This window comes from Thamnophis sirtalis, unplaced genomic scaffold, assembly GCF_051295495.1.
Source record: "Thamnophis sirtalis isolate CommonGarterSnake01/CBP01778 unplaced genomic scaffold, rThaSir2_p1.2 scaffold_6, whole genome shotgun sequence".
NCBI classification, from domain to species: domain Eukaryota; kingdom Metazoa; phylum Chordata; class Lepidosauria; order Squamata; family Natricidae; genus Thamnophis; species Thamnophis sirtalis.
In genome coordinates, this window is record NW_028261386.1 from 48,374,432 (window position 1) to 48,395,106 (window position 20,675).

The 20,675-nt window shown below is 39.1% G+C and overlaps 1 protein-coding gene across 1 annotated transcript in view; it reads left to right on the forward strand.

The window, feature by feature from the left end:
- The window catches only part of TGFB2 (transforming growth factor beta 2), a 92,978-nt gene that overhangs the window by 50,227 nt on the left and 22,076 nt on the right, over positions 1-20,675 (forward strand). The window contains exon 2 of the mRNA XM_014053501.2: positions 18,292-18,455. Within this exon, the coding sequence (XP_013908976.2) occupies positions 18,292-18,455 (164 nt within the window). The remainder of the gene's footprint in view (positions 1-18,291; positions 18,456-20,675) is intronic.

Genomic DNA, 20,675 nt, shown 5'->3' on the forward strand with positions numbered 1-20,675 from the left:
AGATGAGAAAAAAACTTTAGAATGTTCACTCCTAATGTCCCAGATTTCCATCAGACTCCTCAAATATTATAGTTAAGTTTTAAGATGAATTCCTATCTTTAGAACACAAAAGAAAATGATCTTTGAGAAAAGAATAGAAAGTAAAGTCATGATCTAACGTATATTAGCAAATAAGATTGGTATTTTTCAAAAATTGGGAAAGGAATACAAAGCCTACAACTTCACTCTATCATTCCTGAACTTTCAATATTATCTTTCACCTATGTATTTAAATGTACACAAGCAACAATCATGGAACATTCTTTATTCTGAACACTCCATTGTATTCTGCTCCGCCTATATACAGTAGTTAGAAATCCACCAGGACACAGCATTCTAACTAAGCTGAATTGGGTCCTTTTTCGTTCTGTTTTAAAAACCTTTTTTTTACAAACTTTATACTTTTTTCATACAACTTCCATATATGGGAAAATATGGGTTATGCATGGGTAGTTCCATTTCAGCTATATAAGTTATAGTATTCAGAGTATGACTATAGGAAACAGGGAATGATGGCACACTTACCAAACCCATCTTCATGTTATTACAAATGTTCCATGCTTTCCATGACTGCTGGAACCTTTCCATGAATGCTAGACTGCTGGAACAAAAGTCCAGGTTTTCCATGACTGCTCCAAACCAATCCACTGGAGCCTCTGTCTTCATTATATAGTGCAGCCTTTCCCAATTTGATGTCCTCCAAATATATTGAGTCTGACTAGGAATTCCAGGAGTTATGTCCCAGCACATCTGAAAGGCACCAAGTTATGAGAAGGATATATACCACTATAATTATGATCCAAGTTTTATTTCTGTAATAGTAGAAAAACGCTTGGACAGTAATAGGGTAATTGTGGAAGTGTTTTGAGGCTAGGAGAAACAGGGCCAAATTTGGGGCAGGAAGAACATCCAATTCATTTTGATTCCTTTGTGGTTGTTTGATGAGAGCTTGGTGGCAAAAGCACAAGAATCCATTATTCTTGGAGTTGAATATTTTGCAGGTGGTCAGGTATTTACATATTAGAAGCAAGATTGTAGTACGTTCTTAAATTGTATTTGAAACTGGCTTGTGCAAAGCACAGCATGTAAGAAAATAAGCAAACGCTTGTTTAACCTTGGCACACCAATTTATATTTGCTACACCACTCCTACTGATGTAGTTAATGGGTAGCAAGCCAAGAGCTGAGCAGGGGCTATAATCATCAAATGGCTTAATCATAAATCAACCTCAGTCTACATTTCCAATAGTGGAATTTGCTATGTAATCTGGTTCCCATGATGGCCAGATTCTGAAAACTTAAATGCAGTTGTCCTTCAAAATTAATTTCTGACATGATCATAAAAGAGATGATCAAAGAATATATGATGCACTGTATGAAGTCAGAGATGTTCCCATTCTGTTACCACTGGACCCTGGAGTCTTTCTATAATAGTATTTGGCAAAAGATTCAAGACAAAAGAAGGGGCCTCTTCACACAATACATAATTAGCTTATGGATTTTACTGCCGGAGGTTGGCTGCTGACTTACATGGCTTAAATAGCAGGATGTGGGGAAAGTTACAGAGAAAATAAAAGCCAGTATGGTGGTTACCTTAAAGTTCTAGATGCACAGTAATATATTCTCTGTAATTCCTATTAAGGAAGGGAGAAAAAGAAAGTTTTTATCAGAGACTTTTGATTACTGGACCTGATGAACTTTTGGTCTGATCTAGCACAGCCGAGTTTATTTTATTTATGTATTTATTTATATGATTTATAGGCCGCCCAATCCCGGAGGACTCCGGGCGGCTTACAACAAAGAAAAAAGAAATAGTAAAAAAAAAAAAAAAAAAAAAAGGTTAAAATCAACACACATACATTCGTTTTGATCGGGGCTGGACCTCAACAATGCGGTCAACAGCCCCAGGCCTGCCGGAATAGCCAGGTTTTAATGGCTTTTCTGAAGGCCATAACACTGGGTAAGGTCCGGATTTCTGGGGGTAGCTCATTCCAAAGGGTCGGAGCAGCTACAGAGAAGGCCCTCCTCCGGGGAGCCACCAGCCGACATTGTTTGGCTGACGGCATCTGAAGGAGGCCCACCCTGTGGGATCTCACCGGCCATTGGGAGGAATGCGGCAGTAGGCGGTCTCGCAGTCCTCTCATGTTTATCCAACTTCCTGCACTATAAATCTATAAATCTCTATCCTGCTACTAGATAACAAAAAAATGGTCATAACCGCTCTTAGTGAATATTCTGAATGCATTGCCTTACTAAACACTACATATGTATACTTTATACTTCTATAAAACTTTAGTTATAATTGACATAACACTGCCTGTTCTTTAATTTGTATTGTATGAGAGAGTTCCTTATGCATTTTAATTTAACACACAAAAACTTTGTGACAGTCAATTATAAATTCCCAAAACTACACTTTGCTTTTAAATTACCTAAGTCTGGATCAGAGGTGATTTTCAGCAGGTTCTGACCAGTTCTGGAGAAATGACAGCGGATATTTTGAGTAATTCAGAGAACCAGTAAATACCACCTTTGACTGGCCCCGCCCCCATCTATTATCTGCCTCCTGAGTCCAGCTGATTGGGAGGAAATGGGGATTTTGCACTAACCTTCCCCTCGAGTGGGAATTACATACAAAGAAAAGTTCATACAGTAAATGACAAAGTTAATGTATTGAAATGGAAGTTCATATAGTAAAATCAATTTACTAAGATTACTTCCCAGTCTATGGACCAGGAGAAACTAGGTAACTTAGATAGGAAGAATCTATGCGACTGCTGTAGTTATGCCTCGGTGATTAGCTCCTATGCCATACCAGTAATAGAGTGTGACTGGTAATCTAAACCAGGGGTGGAACATCTGTGACTTCATGACAGGGGTGGGTTTCGACCGGTTCGCACCGGTCCCTGCGATCCGGTTGGTCGCCGAACCCGGAAGTAAGTAACTTCCGGGAACGGCGAAGCCCCCCACGCGCCCACGCGCGCCCGCACACCCGCGCCTGCTCCTTACCTGTTTTTTTCGAATTTTGCGCTTTCCACGCATGCGCAGAATGCCTGCGTGATCCTCCAGGAGCAGCTGGAGCATCGCGCAGATGCTAGTACGCATGCGCGCGCCGCGTGCGTGTGCAAGGATGGCGCGTGCATGCATGCGTGCGCGCCCCGCGTGCATGCGCGAGGACGCCGCCGGCCTCGTTCCAACCGATCCGGTTGGAACGGGGCGAGAAACCCACCCCTGCTTCATGAGTACTGTTTGGACAGCCATCAAAAATCTTGGGTAAAGTCTCCAGTTCACCTCCAAAAATTAATTTATAATGTAGCAAAAACTGAAGATGACTTAACATCTAGGAAATAATCATACAAATAATTATTTTTAAAAGCTTAAGTTAGTGTTGGCCTGTCCCCATTTACATTCAACATTCGCTCTTAAGTTGGATTTCTAAATATTTTTCCACATCTTGATGACCTCCAGAAATAGGGAAATAATGATGAGGAGTAACATAATGTTCTATAGAATAGTATATGTCTACTTAAATTTTTGGTAAAGAGTTATTTGTACATATTTTTAAGACTAAAGTTGGAAAGGCTGGAAGCAAAGCCTGAGACTAAAGAGAACAATTATCAAATCTTCTCCAAGGTTTAGAAACAAATAACAATATGTTTATAAGTCCATGACAGAGCGACAGAAGATTTAAACCCTGAAGTGGTTACAAATAAAAGGCTGAATTGCTTGATTCCACAATAGCCAACCATCTTCATTATTAGGGCTTCTTATATCTGCAGTAACAGATATACCACGTCCTTGACACTTCCGCTAGCTCTTAGGAGTGAATCTAAGTTTCAAAATTTATTGCCAAGCCCTGGATGAAGCTTTGACAGTAGCCAGAGATCACTACTCTAATCGCCTATTAAGAGGCTTGGTAGCACCAGATAATTCCAAGCTATCAACAGAGAGATAGTCAGAAGGGTTTGGAATTAAGTAAGCGCTGTTGCCGCATTAATATATTTAAGATTGGAATCAGCAGTGAAAGATGGTTTAAATTAATGTTTACACCTTGGATCTATTCTAGTCATTTTAGTATCTGAAGTTTTGTAATTAATTTGAGAAGGTATGTTTAAGGAATGGGAAGGTACATCCCATAACTAGGGATCTGATGGACATGTGAAGGGCTTCCCTCTGAACTCCCAGATATGCTTTGCCAGTCAGAGGAAGCAGTAAGGCAATTCTAGTTTCCTTTTTAGAGTAAGGATATGAATGAATTTAGTTTAAGACGTAATGTTCGTACAGTGGTTCTAAGCATTTACAAAGTTCTGCCTGTGACCTAGCTGTAATCCTTGCAATAGACTCTTTGCAATATATGGTTTTGAGAAATAGAATAACAGCTCTGCAAAGTTTATTAGAAGTATTGGTCTTCCAAATTTCAGGTGTTTCAGGTTGCTGCTGCTGCCAAAAAAATCTGTGACTTCTCCAAGATCCATTACCAATTCACAGAAAAAAGATTTGCATTGGGGATTTTCTAATCCATAGTTCAGTTTCTTCACCAATATTATCTTATCAATATAGCTAACTTTATGCAGCCAAACTGGATGATCGTGCCCTTCTGAGTTTCTGGCCTCTGTTTGCTAGGAGATAGAAAAGTTTGCAATTCACAAACATTAATATAAGCCAGTAGAGAAGCTGTTCTTCATGAAAGAAGATGAAAGTGTATGGATATATTTCCTTTAAAAAAATACTCAGTGTAAGCAGAATACTGAAGTGCATGCCTGAACATTTTCCAAAAACAACACACATTTAGTGGTGTATTTTATTTCACTGGTGATACAGGAGACATTATCTTCAGGCCAAAGATGCAATTTTGATAGTGCTTTGGAAGGGATGTTGGCTTTCTCAGATGTTTCAGAAACGCCAAAGGACTTTTGTTGCTTATCTGAAACATCAGAGGATAATATGGAGGACACAGTTTGGGCTAGGAGTAAACTCTCCTGTTTCAATTGCCACGAATTCAACTTGGTTCTCTGGACACCCCAACTGAGCTCCTCTTACATCTTACATGTGTAATATTGGATATCCGACATGCCCATATGCTTGTCCCAGTGGTTGCAGGATATGTGAGTTGAAGCCCATGTTTAATGCCACTAGAAAAGCAGACTATTCAGATCATGCAGAGACTGACTTGCTTTCTTTTAATCAAAAAGTAAAACACTTGTTTTCTACCAGGTGAAATTCATACATTTTAAATTCTACATCAAGCAAATCAGGCTGGGATCCCAAACCCTCAGTGCACTTGGTATAACCAAACATAGACACAACAACAAATCAAAGACAATCAAGGATGGTTTATTTTGTTTTCAAGCAACATTAAAGTAATGTGAATATTATCTGCAGCCAACATATGCAAATTGTTCTAACTGGCTTTACAATTAAGAAATGAGACAGTAAAAGGAAGGTTCATTCCAAAATGCATTGGAGGTACAACTTTTTGGTACTCAAATGTTACTGCAGCAACATATGCTGCAAGGAATCTCAGATGACTGATTTATCTGAAAACATTTTGTAAAGTGGTCATAGATTTTCTCTCCTGTACCTATTAGGGAAAGTGTAGGTCATTTTAAATATTGCTTCTCAATGAAATTTTAAAGAGTTTATATTCCTGTTTCATTATATTCATATTTTAGCTTTTGTTATTTGACAGTTAATAGGTATGACAACTGGAGAGAGGTTATATCCTTATTATTTCAAGGTTCCAGAGATCAACCATGCTCACGGCCAGATTGCTGGGAAAATCCCTAGTACCTGCAAGAAAACACCTGCCTCTTAGGGCAGGCCATGCAACTAATCTTCCACCCCTGCAGGTGTCAGTTGTGTTGAGATGAGTGGTAATGGGTAGAGAGCAATGGGAAGCAGGAATTCCTTCATCATCCGATCATAAGCTCCATGATAAAAACTGAACTCAGGATATGGCCACTTTTATGAGTTGATCCAGGGATCACCTGGCACAAGCTCACAGGGTCATAGTTGTCCCAAAAACATTTCGCTTATCTTGAAGAAGCACCTGAAGCCGAAGAAGCTTCTTGGATGAGAAGCAAAACATCTTCAAATAAAAACAAGAAAGTCCAGTTGTCTCTTAAAAAAGAACCTTTGGGATATCATCAGTATGGTGATGATACTCAAGTCTATATCCTCCACCCCTGGTGACCCAGGTGATGTTATTTCTGCCCTCTTGCAGTGCCTGCAGGCTATGGACCTGGATGGTGGATAGCAGGCTTCAGCTGAATCCTGGCGAGATCAAATGGCTTTGGGTGCATGGAGCGTCAAGATCTGGAACTTAGACACCTTCAGTTCTGGATGGATGGCACTATCCCACACAGACCCAATTCACAACTTGGGGATTCTCTTGGACTTGCAACTCCTGCTTGAAGAGCAGGTGGCAGCTGCAGCTAGGAGAGCCTTTGCACAATTGGGTTGCATATACCAGTTGCAATCTTTCCTGGATCAGGAGACACCATGCTCAGTCATTCATGCCCTGGTCATCTCATACCTGTACTACTGCAATATTCTTTATGTGGAGCTATTTGAAGAGCATTCAGAAACTACAACTGGTGCAGAGTGTAGCAGGTCAGGCCTCTAGACTGACCCATATTAACCTCTCTTCCATGAGCTTCACTGGCTGTTGGTTTGCTTCTGGGCAATTCAAGGTGTTGGTTATTACTTTTAAAGCCCTGTATGCAGTGGATCCTGGTTACTTGTGGAACTGTCTCATCCTTATGGAACAGCCCTACCCATGCTGATAGATTCCATTGGTCAAGCAATTCCGGTGGTGGGATCCAGGAAAAGAGACTCTGCTGTGGCACTGGCTCTTAGGAACATATTGCCCACTGCGGTAAGATCTCCCCCATTCTCCTGACCTTCCGTAAGGCCTGAAGACCTAACTGCCAGTTGGCCTTGGTCCCCAATAGGGGAATATCACCCTGGAGCTGGTTGATGAATCAATAGTAGATCCCACTTCCCCCTTGTGCATTCTGCTCTCTACCTTCCCATCTTTTAATCATAGTTTATATTTTTATTGTGTGGTTTTAGGACTAAACAAAAAGTACTGTAAATTAGAGAGATTCTTAGTTTTTTGTTGTCAAGAATTACCTGCTATGGGATTACTCAGACAAAATGAGAAGCAAAGCCAGAATGAGTTTTAATAGTGCTCCCGTTATGCTTGGGCAAGTCTTGTTTTAACAAAGGCAACAAGTGATTTGACACTCCTGGGTGTGTTCTGCCCTGTAGAAAGTCAATAGGAAGAATAGTCTTTCCCCCTTGTGGGAATGTCTGAAGCTTAAGATTGTTTTATTGCATTTTAGCCTGGCATGTATATAAACCGTATGGTCCATTGCTAAGGCTACCAGCCTTATGTGTCTTCCAAGAGCCAAGGTGGCGCAGTGGTTAAATGCAGCACTGCAGGCTACTGCTAGATCAGCAGGTCAGCGGTTCAAATCTCACCGGCTCAAGGTTGACTCAGCCTTCCATCCTTCCGAGGTGGGTAAAATGAGGACCCAGATTGTTGGGGGCAATATGCTGACTCTCTGTAAACCGCTTAGAGAGGCCTGAAAGGCCTATGAAGCGGTATATAAGTCTACTGCTATTGCTATTCATTACAACACTTTCCCCTGATCAAGTCAGTTTCGATTGTGGAGTAGCAATAAACTAGAAAATAGCTACTTGAAACTTGTGGGGAATGAACACATGTTACCCATACAGCAGCCAATTTCTTAATGAGTAAAGTCCTTGTATTTCAAGCCATTTACTAGGAATCAGTATTTTTCAGATTGTTGATATAGACATTGCTAGGAACATTGTGGAAAAACTGATTATCTGCTTAATGTCCAATGACATAGAAGCTACTTTGAAATGTGATGGAAATTACATCAGCAGTTCTGGGACAACGTTCACATGCAGAGACATGTGAAAGAATTTAAACTTCATTCATTACTGCGTATAATAGCCAATTACAGTCCATCATTTCAAAACTATGTCCTTTTTTCCTTCTATTTTCAAATTTTTAAGTACTATTACCAGTCCCAGTAGTGTCTTTCAGCTCCTGCTCAGATAATTCACCCCTTGTTGTGGTATGATTTGGTTGTTCTTCAAATACCTACTTAAAGCATTACTTTACAATAGTGCATGACACTCCATTATTTTTTTACAATGCTCTTTAAAATACCCATAGATATTTTCAAAATATCTTATGAAACTGAAAGAAGTCATTTCAATCCAAACAACTGTTTTTCAAAATAGTCATTTAATATGTGACATGAATTATATATAGATGTCACTCCCAGATTTATAGAGTGAAATAGAAACATTTGTTCCTCCTGAGGCCATGATCATTCATACATTAAGGAGTTAAAGCACACTAGCTAGAGTATGACAATAAATTTGAAGATTGTTGAAACTAATAGGTTGTTATACTACAGTGCTACGTCAGTACTTATCATTAATTGGTTCTGGGAGACATAATGAGTATCAAAAACAATGAACCAAACATTTTTCCCATAAGGAATAATGTAGTGAGTCACAAGATAGCCAACACTGACCAGTTGTAGCTTGTGCACTGAGTAGCAAACAAATGAGTAGTACCGGGACAAATTTCCATGTCAAAATGCATTGAGTATCAACTTTAATGAGTTTCAAAGCAGTTGAGTATCAGGGTACCACTATATTCGTAAATTATTATTAATTCTGTTCTATTTTCTCCTCTAGTGAAATGGGTTTTTAAAAGGCACAAGGTTTAAAATGTTTGTGACAGCGATAAAGATAGTTGTCTTCACTCTGAAGTATCTTTGCTTCTCCATTACATTGCATCACATAGTTTTGCCAATTACCAGAAATTACTAGTGGTTGCACTCTCTATAAACTGCATTCTCCTTTCCTAGGTACAGATAGGAATGGCAAGCTGTAGTTGTGATTTCCCTGATTTAATTCCAAAAAGAGATGTTCATAGAGAGCTATACCAAAGAGTATAGAGAGTAAAAGTCAGTTGCAAGGAATGAGGAGGAGAATGAAAGTCAACATCCAGGTAATATAGAACTGCACAACAACTTTACAAGATGCTGTAGTTCACAAACTTTATACTACAGGAGGGATGTCAAACTTGTATCGTCACAGCCGCATCACATGACGTGTCGGGACTTTTTTCCCTTTGCTAAACCGGGCGAGAACATGGCCAGCACATGATGCATCCAGCCTGCAGCTGCGAGTTTGACAGTCCTGTACTAGAGGCTGAAGTCACCCTTGTCCTAGTCAATAGAACTCATTAATCCTGGTCTGTCATATGGTTACTTAATTATTGATTTGCCTTTCAGTAGCTCAGCTTCTGCTCTTTAGACTTGATTTGGTTGCATAACCTCCAGGCACTATGCCATCTGTTGAATAGACCTTCATTCCCAAGAAGTTCTCCCTTACAAGAGTACATTGAGATACTTCCATTATTCAACCCAGTGGAATTAGGATGCATGGCTGCATTTTTAACCTGATATCAGACTAATGGGAATGATGCTAACTCAGGTATTATGCTGAAGTCTTGTTCATCTGGTGCAGATGGTTCAGTGGGATCATTTGACCTGTCTTGTTCCTCTCGGGAGTCTTCCACAGATGAGGCCATGATACTTAATCTCAATCATTCCACAGGCTTTCAAGGAGCTGAAAATAGCTGCAGATATCTTTTCAGCACATGCAAACAGCCACATGGTTCCTGAGAGCTTTTTCCAAAAACCCACCCTTCCACATTTTTAATGAGCTGAAAAATCCATATAACTGCTCACCATAACCCCAAGACCTTTATTCTGAACCATTTCTAATGATGAGTAGGTTTGGAAAAGTATATGGAAATGTGGTTTAACCCATTTCAGTCTTCAGTCATTAATAGATGCATACAGTATAAAAATAGCAAACAGGTGTCGTGGAGCTGAGGAGAATCACTTTGAAGGATTATTTGAAATGGAGAAATGAGGGGAGAGGAGAAAGCTTTAACAGCTTGTATCCTGTATCTTTTCCAGTCCTTGGTCTTCAAATGATCATTGGAATAATGGCACAAATTCCTACTTATGTGGTATTAAATGGCCCTTAGAATATCTGCGAATTTGTTTTATCCATCATTTATTATTTATTTATGCAGATATATTTGCACATGAGGAAGATTGCCAGTTAATAATTGTAAAAGGCTAGTTGCATTCATTGCAGTTCAAATCCTGCATCAATCCATCTACTCAGGGCAGCTCCTGAATGCTTATACCTTAATAACATTTGTTGGAAAAGGTGCTACTAAACTTCTGATTTTAGGTCACCATAGACCATGGGTGTCAAACTTGATTGCATCATGTGACATATTGTGACCTTTTTTTCTTTGCAGAGCTGGGGTGGCATGGCCCAGTGGTGGCTTTTGGATCCTGTTGCAACCGGTACGGTGCATCAGGGCCTGGTATCCACCACACGAATGTGCGCAGCACATGCATGTGTACCTACTGCCCGCGATGCCTCCGTGATGTTCCAGCTGCTCAGCGGAGCATCACACAGGCGCCGTACGCTCCATGTGCATGCACGGAAGCCCCGAAAACCTCAAATACCAGTAAGGAGGGCAGGCACCAAGTCGTAACCCACCACTGGCGTGGCCTGTGTGTGACACATCTAGCGCATAAACTGCCAGTTTGACTGGCCTGCCCATAGACCAATGTGTCTTAACCTTTATAATTTTTAAGGTGTGGACTTCAACTCCTGGGATTCTACAGCCAGCATGAGGAATTCTGGAAGTTGAGTCCACACACCTTAATGTTGCCCATATTGAGAGACACTGCCATAGACTGAAACAACTGTCCTTCTATGATACATGTGCATCAGAATATCAAAAGGGATAGGAGTGAGGGAAGGCAGTACTTCGGCATGGATTGGGATTCCAATTGGAGGCCATGTTTTTTTGTTTTGTTTTGTTCTGTTCTGTTTTGTTTTTAGAGGAAGCCTGACATTTTTTCTCCCTGGGTAGCAAGGGACCATGGGATCATGCCAGAAAGTCATTCAGTGGCCAACTAATAACTACTCTGTTTGGATTTGCTTTCCATGCAAATCTGTCAGTTACCACATTTCATAACAGGGAGGAGACACTTCTGGACAGAAGCCCGTATGTGGTTCAGGGAGGAAACTCTAAACAGGCCAGGAAGAATAGCTTTTCCCTCAGCAGAAGGGACTGGTTTGTGCTCATTTGCTTTAATTAATTTATGTTATCAGATGAAACTTAAATAACTTAACACAGACCTGGTAGACAGAGGTTCAGGGAAGGGAGCCAGAGCATTACAAAAACTTGTAATCACAATCAAGTGACTCCTATAAATATTTTCAGTCACACATTTTCATACAGAGCATCGAAGCCCAGCCTGTGGATGCTGTATATAAGGTTCTGCAAAGAGGAAAGAAAGAAGGAAAGAAGGAAGGGAAGAAGGAAGGAAGGAAGGAAGGAAGGAAGGAAGGAAGGAAGGAAGGAAGGAAGGAAGGAAGTTTATTACCCACCTTTATGGGAATGATTTGATTGCTCTCAGTTCCTGTTAGCACATGTCAATGAGAGAGAGACTGAGAAAATCAATAAAGGCAGTCCTGAATAGTCTGCCTTTTCTTCTAAAGAAAAGTTGTTTATGTCTCTCTGCAACAGGAAACATATTGAATTAGTTCCACTCATTTAGGACACCATATCAAAGAAAGTTTGATGCATCTGGGTCTCTAGAGAAGAAGTGGGGCTGCATTTAAAATTGAAATGAAGCAGATTTTCAACTATGGTTATTCCTATGAAATGGGCAAATTCCTAAAGGTTTTCCAAACTTTTGTAAACATAACACTTTACAGTGTATTGCAAATGAAAAGGAAGTGACAGATGAATCTACTTCTGGGATATAGAATGAGGATCGGCAAACTTAGCTTGAAAAGAACCCCCCCCCCTTGATTCCAAAGGGTCAGCAGGCCAAGGAGTGCAGGAGCCATTATAAGCATGCTACTCCATCAGCAAGCAGGCTGCTGACAGACTATCACTGCCCAGGTGGCCCACTGTCCTTGGTCCTCAATCTTTAATTCTGCCCCTTGCTTCAATAGTTTGGCTATTGGGCCTTTCTGATCTGAACTATTATAGTTCAGAGAGGACAATTTACATTGGGAAGGAGAACTTTATCCAAAAGCTCAGCTAATCATTTCAACTCATTGAGACAAAGCTAAAAAACAGCTTTCTATCATTTAAGTATAATTTCAATAAAGTACCCAGAATTATAATCTGGGATTGGATGTTTACCTGAGAATTCTCTCTTCAGTTGCACAATTTATTTTATAGAAATCTGTTTTTCAGCTTTGTCTCAATAAGCTGAAATGATTAGCTGAGCTTTTGGATAATTGCTTGTTGATCTTGTGGATGTGGTACTAACCACTTGGCATTTCAGTTTGACCTTGACAAGGACTAAGAAAATCCAATAGGATTTCTTTTTTCTTTGGATAATGATGGCATACTGGGTGACATCACCAACTGATGATAATCAATTCAGTGATGACCTATTCAAGAACGCCTTGAATAGGAAGGAAAAACTCAAATTCTCAATGGAACCAATATAATCATCCCTACTTTGGCAACTTTAAGGTGTGTGGACTTCAGCTGACAAAATCCCCCAGCCATTATGGAGAATTCTGGAAGTCCATACATCTTAAAGTTCATGAGTGAAAAGCACTGGTGTATACCAGTGATAAAATCTAATTTTTTTCTCCCACCAGTTCTGTGGGCATGGCTTGGTGGTGGAGTCATATGAATGGGTGAGCATGACCAAGTTCACTTTTTAAAGCATTTTTTTCCTGATGGTTCACACGAATAAGCAGGAAAAAAAGCGGGGAGGGAGCTTCTGATGATCACGTGGCTAACAGCTGAACCACGCGATCCTCAGGAACTTTTTTTTTACTACCGGTTTGCAGAACCAGGGACAATCTTCCCTACCAGTTTGGCCGAACCGGGAGGATATCACTCCTGGTGTATACTAATCTAATAATACTAATCCTCAGCTTTTGGAAAATTTTAGAAAATGGTGAAATATAGCTTAGAAACTCATTTCTGTAAGTATTATGATTTCACATTTAATAAAGATAAAAGGGTTGTTTTTGTAGATTCCCCACTCAATAGCTCTCCAGACACATGAAATTAAATTGTCATTGTCCCCACCAGCATTGCCCATTTCCTAAGACATCTCTTAGAACAAGCAGAGTTCAATCCTTTTAATAGATTCTTAACAGTAAGGTTCTTTACTATGCAAATATCTTTTTGACACTTTAATGAATAAGCTCATCAATCAAAAGGCAGTACGGAAATGACTTGAATAGTACCTGGCTATGAATAAAGTGATTGATTGATTTCAATAAATGTCTTTTCTTTAAATGATTTATATTTTCTGCCCTTAAACAGTAATTGAAAATACATGGGGATGCAATTTTCTGATATTCAGTCTAAGATTTTCCATTTCAACCACGGAAATTTGTCAGTCCAATGAAATTTCATGTATCACTATAAACTGACATACAGTGATTATACTGCTAATTATGTAGTTCATAATAATTTATACTTTCAGTATTTGTATCAATATGTTATTTATTTGGCAGAGGTTTTTTATTTTACTGATTGTAAATCCCAAGTATATGTACCATTTACTCATTGCTGGTAACCTCTGAGTTTATCTTGAAAAGTTCAACCTCAAATGTGGGAACTTTGTGATGTTCTCTTAAGGAATACTTGATTGGCTAATCCTAAATTTGTCATATAGTAAACAGAGGTATAAAATAAGATGTACAAATAAATGCTACAAAACAGCATCAAAGAATATGATGTTGAAAAGTGACATTGCTCTGTTTAAGCCCCAAGATTTGTAACAGCGCACTGAGCCTTCTCATCAGGGGGTATCAATATGCTAGACCTGCTTTTATCTCTCTGTCTCTGTCTCTGTCTCTGTCTCTCTGTCTCTGTCTCTCTGTCTCTCTGTCTCTGTCTCTCTCTCTCTCTCTCTCTCTCTCTCTCTCTCTCTCTCTCTCTCTCTCTCTCTCTCTCTCTCTCTCTCTCTCTCTATATATATATATATATATATATATATATATATATATATATATATATATATATATATATATATATATATATATATATATATATAATTTGTGCTGATAAATAAATAAAGGGAGACTAGTATAGATCTATTTCAAGCTATTTAGCTCTCATCAGCTAGCCATACCCTTACTGGGATTTGAACCTGGGCTATATTACATACTAGGCAGACTTCTTAGCCATTAGGCCACAGTCTCTTATCCGTTATCAGCGAAGCCAGGGTGAAAGGTATCTATTAGATTTTTTTTTTACAACCCCTGGTAAGCCCCAATTATGGGAGGAAGCTAACTGCTTCCATCATCTGTCAATCGGCTCGTCACAAGAGTCCATCATGACAGAAACCCAATATTTTTACTGTTGCCTTTGTTATATTTGCGTTTTTTTATTTGGGCTGATAAATAAATAAAGGGAGACTAGTATAGATCTATTTCAAGCTATTTAGCTCTCATCAGTTAGCCATACCCTTACTGGGATTTGAACCTGGGCTATATTACATACTAGGCAGACTTCTTAGCCATTAATTATACAAATATGTATGTATATGTATATGTGTGTACATATGTGTGTATATATATATATACACACACACTATTCAGTGGGTATGACTGTGGCTGAAATGCTTCCTTTTCTTGAGTGTTTTCAAAGCTGAAAGAGTTATTCAGGGATGGTTCACCACTTTCCAAGTGGTGAAAGCTGTGGTCAGTGTAAGCTATGAAGATTTTGAAGTCCACATTGTTGCCTCAATTGGCACTTTCTCACTATACAATAACCACAGCAGGGTTTGCTGAGCTAGGCTGTGCATGAACATGCATTCATGGTTTAGAAATAGTTATTCTGTGGGCAGTTAATTGCCAAATGTGTGGCCAAGGTTTTTTATGAGCTTACAACTCATCAGCTGTTGTGGCATATTACCCCAATGCTTTGGTTAGTATTTCAAGGGGCTGCCCAAACAGGTAATAGGGTAGTCAAAAAGTAAAACTCAAGAAGCTTGGGAAATTTTGAAAAATGAGATTACAAAAGTCTAGCACAATAGCAATGAAGAAGAAAAATAACAGCTCCCAAAAGAAACCATCATGGCTGCATAAAGAACTCTCTGACAAATTGAAAGACAAAAAGATAAATATAAAAAGTGGAAAGAGGGGGACAAAACTAAGGCAGAATATCAGTAAATAGCCCGAGCCTATAAAGATGAAATGAGGAAATCTAAGGCTCACAATGAAGAAAGGCTTGCCACAAAAGTAAAAAAATAATAAAAAAGCTTCTTCCAACATGTTAGAAACAAGAAAATAGTTAAGGAACAATTGGTCCATTGCTGGCAGAAAGTGGCAAGAAGTGACAAGCAACAGGGAAAAAGCAGAACTATTTAACTCATTTTTTGCATCTGTCTTTAGACAAAAGGATAAAACAGTCCAACCTATCAAAAACAGCACCACAAAAATCAGATTAGGCACACAAATTGAAATAGGGAATAAAATGGTAAGTGAGCACCTGTCTACCTTAGACAAGTTCAAATCACCAGGACTGGAGGGATTACACCCCAGGGTTCTGAAGGAACTGGCAGATGAGATCTCAGAACCACTGAACTGTATCTTTCAGAGATCCTGGAGCACCGGGGGACTGACAGAGGACTGGAAAAGAGCTGATGTAGTTCCTATCTTCAAAAAAGGGGAAAAAACAGATCCAGGAAACTACAGACCTATCAGTCTGACCTCAAAACCAGGAAAGATTCTGGAAAAGATAGTAGTAACTTTGAGAGAGATCTTGGAATCCTAGTGGACAACCATTTAAATATGAGCCAGCAGTGTGCAGCAGCTGCCAAAAAAACCAACACAGTTCTAGGCTACATAAACAGAGGGATAGACTCAAGATCACGTGAAATGTTAATACCACTTCATAATGCCTTGGTAAGGCCACACTTGGAATACTGCATTCAGTTTTGGTTGCCACGATGTAGAAAAGATGTGGAGACTCTAGAAAGAGTGCAGAGAAGAGCAACAATGATTAGGGGACTGGAGACTAAAACATATGAAGAACGGTTGTAGGAACTGGGTATGTCTAGTTTAATGGAAAGAAGGACTAGGGGAGACAAGATAACAGTGTTCCAATATCTCAGGGTTTGCCACAAAGAAGATGGAGTCAAACTATTCTCCAAAGTCCCTGAGGGCAGAACAAGAAGCAATGGGTGGAAACTAATCAAAGAAATAAGCAACTTTTTTACTTCTTTGTTTGTGGATGCATTTATTGCAATAGCTTTAGAGCTACCCAACTTCCAAACAACACTGGATAGCTTACATCACAAAAAATAAAAAACAAAATGAAGAAAAATTCTGTCTGGAAAATACTGATCAATACTTAGAATAGAAACTAAGAAACTAACAGAGACTTGACAATTCCCCTAACCGCAGGCTTAGGAATAAAACCAGGTTCTCAAAATTTGTGCAACTATGGTAGGTTAGGAAACAAACAGCTCTCTAGAGGGATACCATACATAGGTTCTCCCATTTACGGTTAATTCTAATGCAAATGGAATCATTCATACTGAGTTTGGCTGGGAATTCTGGTATTTGTAATCCCAGCGCATTTCCGGGATGCCTAACTGAGGCAGGTTGAGCTTTTCTGTTTGAAATTGCCATTGCAAACTAATAGCTACTGGTTTTTTGTTCCACTATGGAACTATCTTGGGATGCAGAGACTCAGTGGCAAAGATGCTGAGGTTGTCGATCAGAAAGTTTGGCAGTTCAAATCCCTAGTGTGGCATAATGGAGTGAGCTCCTGTTACTTTTCCCAGCTTCTGCCAACCTAGCAGTTCGAAAGCAGGTAAAAATGCAAGCAGAAAAATAGGATCTACCTTTGATGGGAAAATAACAATGTTTTCCAGTACGCTGTTTGAAGAGTCCAAGCAATGGGTTAAACTCAACCAATCTGCCTAGGACTGAATTGAAACTTTAGCCACGGCTTTGGTGTTGCCTTGACTTGCCAGATTTTCAATTCAGTCAAAGCCCAATAGACGCATTTTAGTTTCTCTTCAGTTCTTGGCAGATTGCTTGGACTCTCCAGTTCCATTTTTTGCAGTTATTTATTCCCTTGGAAGAGCAGGACAGGTACCCTTTCTTGATTTTTCTCTCCTATCTCGCCATTCTCGACTTCCACAGTGTTCTGGGCTGCGGAGGTTGCAGAAACTGCCAGTTTAAGCAGGGGCTTAGAGTTCTGACGTCCACACAATCACACTGTTTTTTTCCACCTGCGCGATTGTTTCCCAGCAGAGGTTTTCTCTACTGCTGTCTGTGCTTGCTGGGGGAAGCCAGCTGCTTGGCAGGCTGTTTATTTGCTTCCAATGACCATTTTGGATTGCCTTTTTTTTGGCACAGCCACCATTTTGTTTTCACATTTTTCCCTGTGTTTTTTTGCCTGCCGGTGCCATTCTGTCTGCCTACTATATTGGACCTGTTGGGTTTTTTGGATTAGTTTGGACTTCTTATCAACACGTACAGTTCCATGCCTTCATTGAAAATCTGGCAAGTCAAGGCAACACCAGAGGCATGGCTAAAGTTTTAATTCAGTCCTGGGCAGATTGGCGGAGTTTAACCCATTGCTTGGACTCTTCTCGCAGCATACTGAAAACGACCCTTCAGGTAAGCCAAGGTCATTCCATGCACCTTCGGCATTTAGTCAAGCTGGCTACATGACCACGGAGATGTCTTCAGACAGCGCTGGCTCTTCAGCTTTGAAACAGAGATTAGCACTGTCCCCTAGAGTCGGGAAGGACTACCACATATGTTACCTTCACCTATGGAACTATTTGGATAATTTTTAAAAATATAATTATCATAAGTAGGTCCCAATTTATAATACTCAGTCACTTTCAAAGAATAGGGTTAAATGCATGCCCTGAAATAAACTTGGGCATGTTTTTTTCTGATCACTATTAATCTGCTGTTTCTGTAACTAAACACATATGTTTGTTTATCCGCTTAAACAGTAAGGATATCAAAATTGATTGCTGGAAGCTTTATCATCCTACAGACATTTCCGTCACTGTTTCTGGGATCTGTCTTATGTAGCAGCCTGTAAAAAAAAAAGTAATGTCTTTATAATTTTAATTTCTTGCAGATTTCATCTCAACAAGCAATCAAAACCCGTACTTTAGAAGAGTGAGGTTTGATGTCTCAGCGATGGAAAAAAATGCTTCCAACCTAGTGAAAGCAGAATTTAGAGTGTTCCGCTTACAGAATCCGAAAGCTCGTGTATCAGAACAACGGATAGAACTATATCAGGTAAAGCTTTGTTGCTGTCCTTATATGTTTTTTTTAATATGCGACATTTTTCTGTAACATATTTAGACACTATAAATAGATAGTAATAGTCATTCTCTTTTCTTTGTTACTTTGGGAAATGCAGTTTATGAAAAGAAATCTCACGCACTGTAGCAGAGAAATCTCATTCTTTAAATTTACCATTTATCGGGATTGCAGAAAGAAAAAAAACAGTATAAAGTTAACTTAAAAATGTACATTATACTTAAATATACTTAAATGCTTGCTTTTTAAAGGCATGTATGAATTTATCTTTATTAGCAGCTGATTGAAAACCACTTTAAACTATATAAACAAAGAAAAGTTTATTACACTGAATTACTGTAATTGCATCTCTTGCTTCTGGTCCCTCTTTTTTAGATTTGCTATGTGAGTCAGGGAGAAGTAAATTTTCCAGGCCAAAAGCCATGTTGCAGATCTCATTCCAAGGAAACATAAATGAAACAAGGACAAAAAATAAAACTGATTTCATTTCATTTGCATTTAATTAAAATTACACATAGATAACCTGATTAATACATAATCATCTGTTTGATCATTCTTCTCTTTTTCTGTATTAAAAATTACAAATCTGTGACTGTAGTGTACACCTTTTGCAACTCTCTGGGAGTAATACTTCAGACTTTAATAACTGGTGGTTCCTCTTTAAATTAAATTGTGGCTCTGCTAAGGGGAGAAATCAAAATCCTGAAGCTACAATAGACAAGCTGTCAGTTTGCTTATTTTACCAGTGTGAGGAGAACATAATTTGTAACTTTCTGGAATGATCCAAGCAATATATGGTCCTTTTTCTGTTGCTCCTGCTGCTACAATGAGATTTAGGGCTAGAAAAAGTAATAAATAAACGTGGAATATGACATTTATTGACATTCACAAGTGCTGGCTGATACACTTTACTCAGTGTGTCATACTGATTCTAACATATATAAACATGTTTATCATTACAGTGTTCCAGCTTTGTCCTCTGCATGCTTTCTTAGAAGCAAATCCAGTTCAGCACAGTGCAATTTATTCTCAAATAAATCAAGCCCAAGATTGCAGCTTTACTTTGCAAAAAAATATGACAGAGTCCTGGGTGGAGTCCTTCTCATCCTCAGTGACCCCACCTGACCCCATTTTGTCTTAGTTCAATTGATGATGTTTTGTGTTCCATGGAATTAAAGCCAGGAGCTTGTTTTATTTTGTTTCTAACTGCTCAGTGCCAGCAAGTCTTTTTTATGCTCTTTTTAATTCACTTGCAACTTCCTATGTAATCCAGTTAAATCAACTTGCTCCGATTTAAGGCCAATTAGTTCCACTGAAGCCAGGGCCACCAATCTGATATACATCTTTGCATTTTCAAGTCATCTAGGCTTATTCTTTTTTTTTTAAAGTCATCTGGTAAAGTTAGGCCTTGAGATGAATTCTTAACATTAAAATCCAGCCTTAATAGGTTTTCACTCTTTAACTTATTTTTGCTACTGAGTTAGATTTATAGATTGAAAAATCCAAAAACTAACATAGGCGAGGGTTGCAAAGTTAAAACAGCATTAAAATGCAATGAGAAACTACACTGATAAACACAACACATATGCTTAAATACTAATAAGACTATAAAACCTCTGCACCACTCAGTTGGAAAGCCATCAAGAACAAGGGCTTTTCCCAATTTCATAGCTTGGATTGTCTCTGCAATTTCCTGTTATGGTTGTCCCAATTTCCTTTCATACTTTTGATGGATTTCTTCTGTTTAATTTGTTCCCCCAGTTTAGTAATTTGTTGTTTAGTTACAGATGACTCCAGTTTGTTTTGTTTGTTTGTTTATATTTTAAAAAACCCATAAAAATAGTGTGGCCCAACAATTAAATCACCAGATTACAAAGCAGGAGGCTGAGTTCTACTCAAGTCTTAGGCACAAAAGTCAGTTGAGTGACTTTGGATCAGTCCAGTGATGGGATTCAGCCAGTTCGCACCTATTTGGGAGAACCGGTTGTTAACTTTCTAAGCAGTTGGGAGAACTGGTGGTTCTCCTTTTGTTTTTCCCCACTTTTCAGAGCTAATCTTGTAAGGAAGGCAGGAAGGAAACATTCTGATGTTGTTTCTAGCCTAATATTTATTGCCCTGCTTACAGAAACTGCCTCTCCCGTTAACCCTTATTACATTGTAACAGCTAAGGCGAATCGCCCATCAATGTGAGTGATG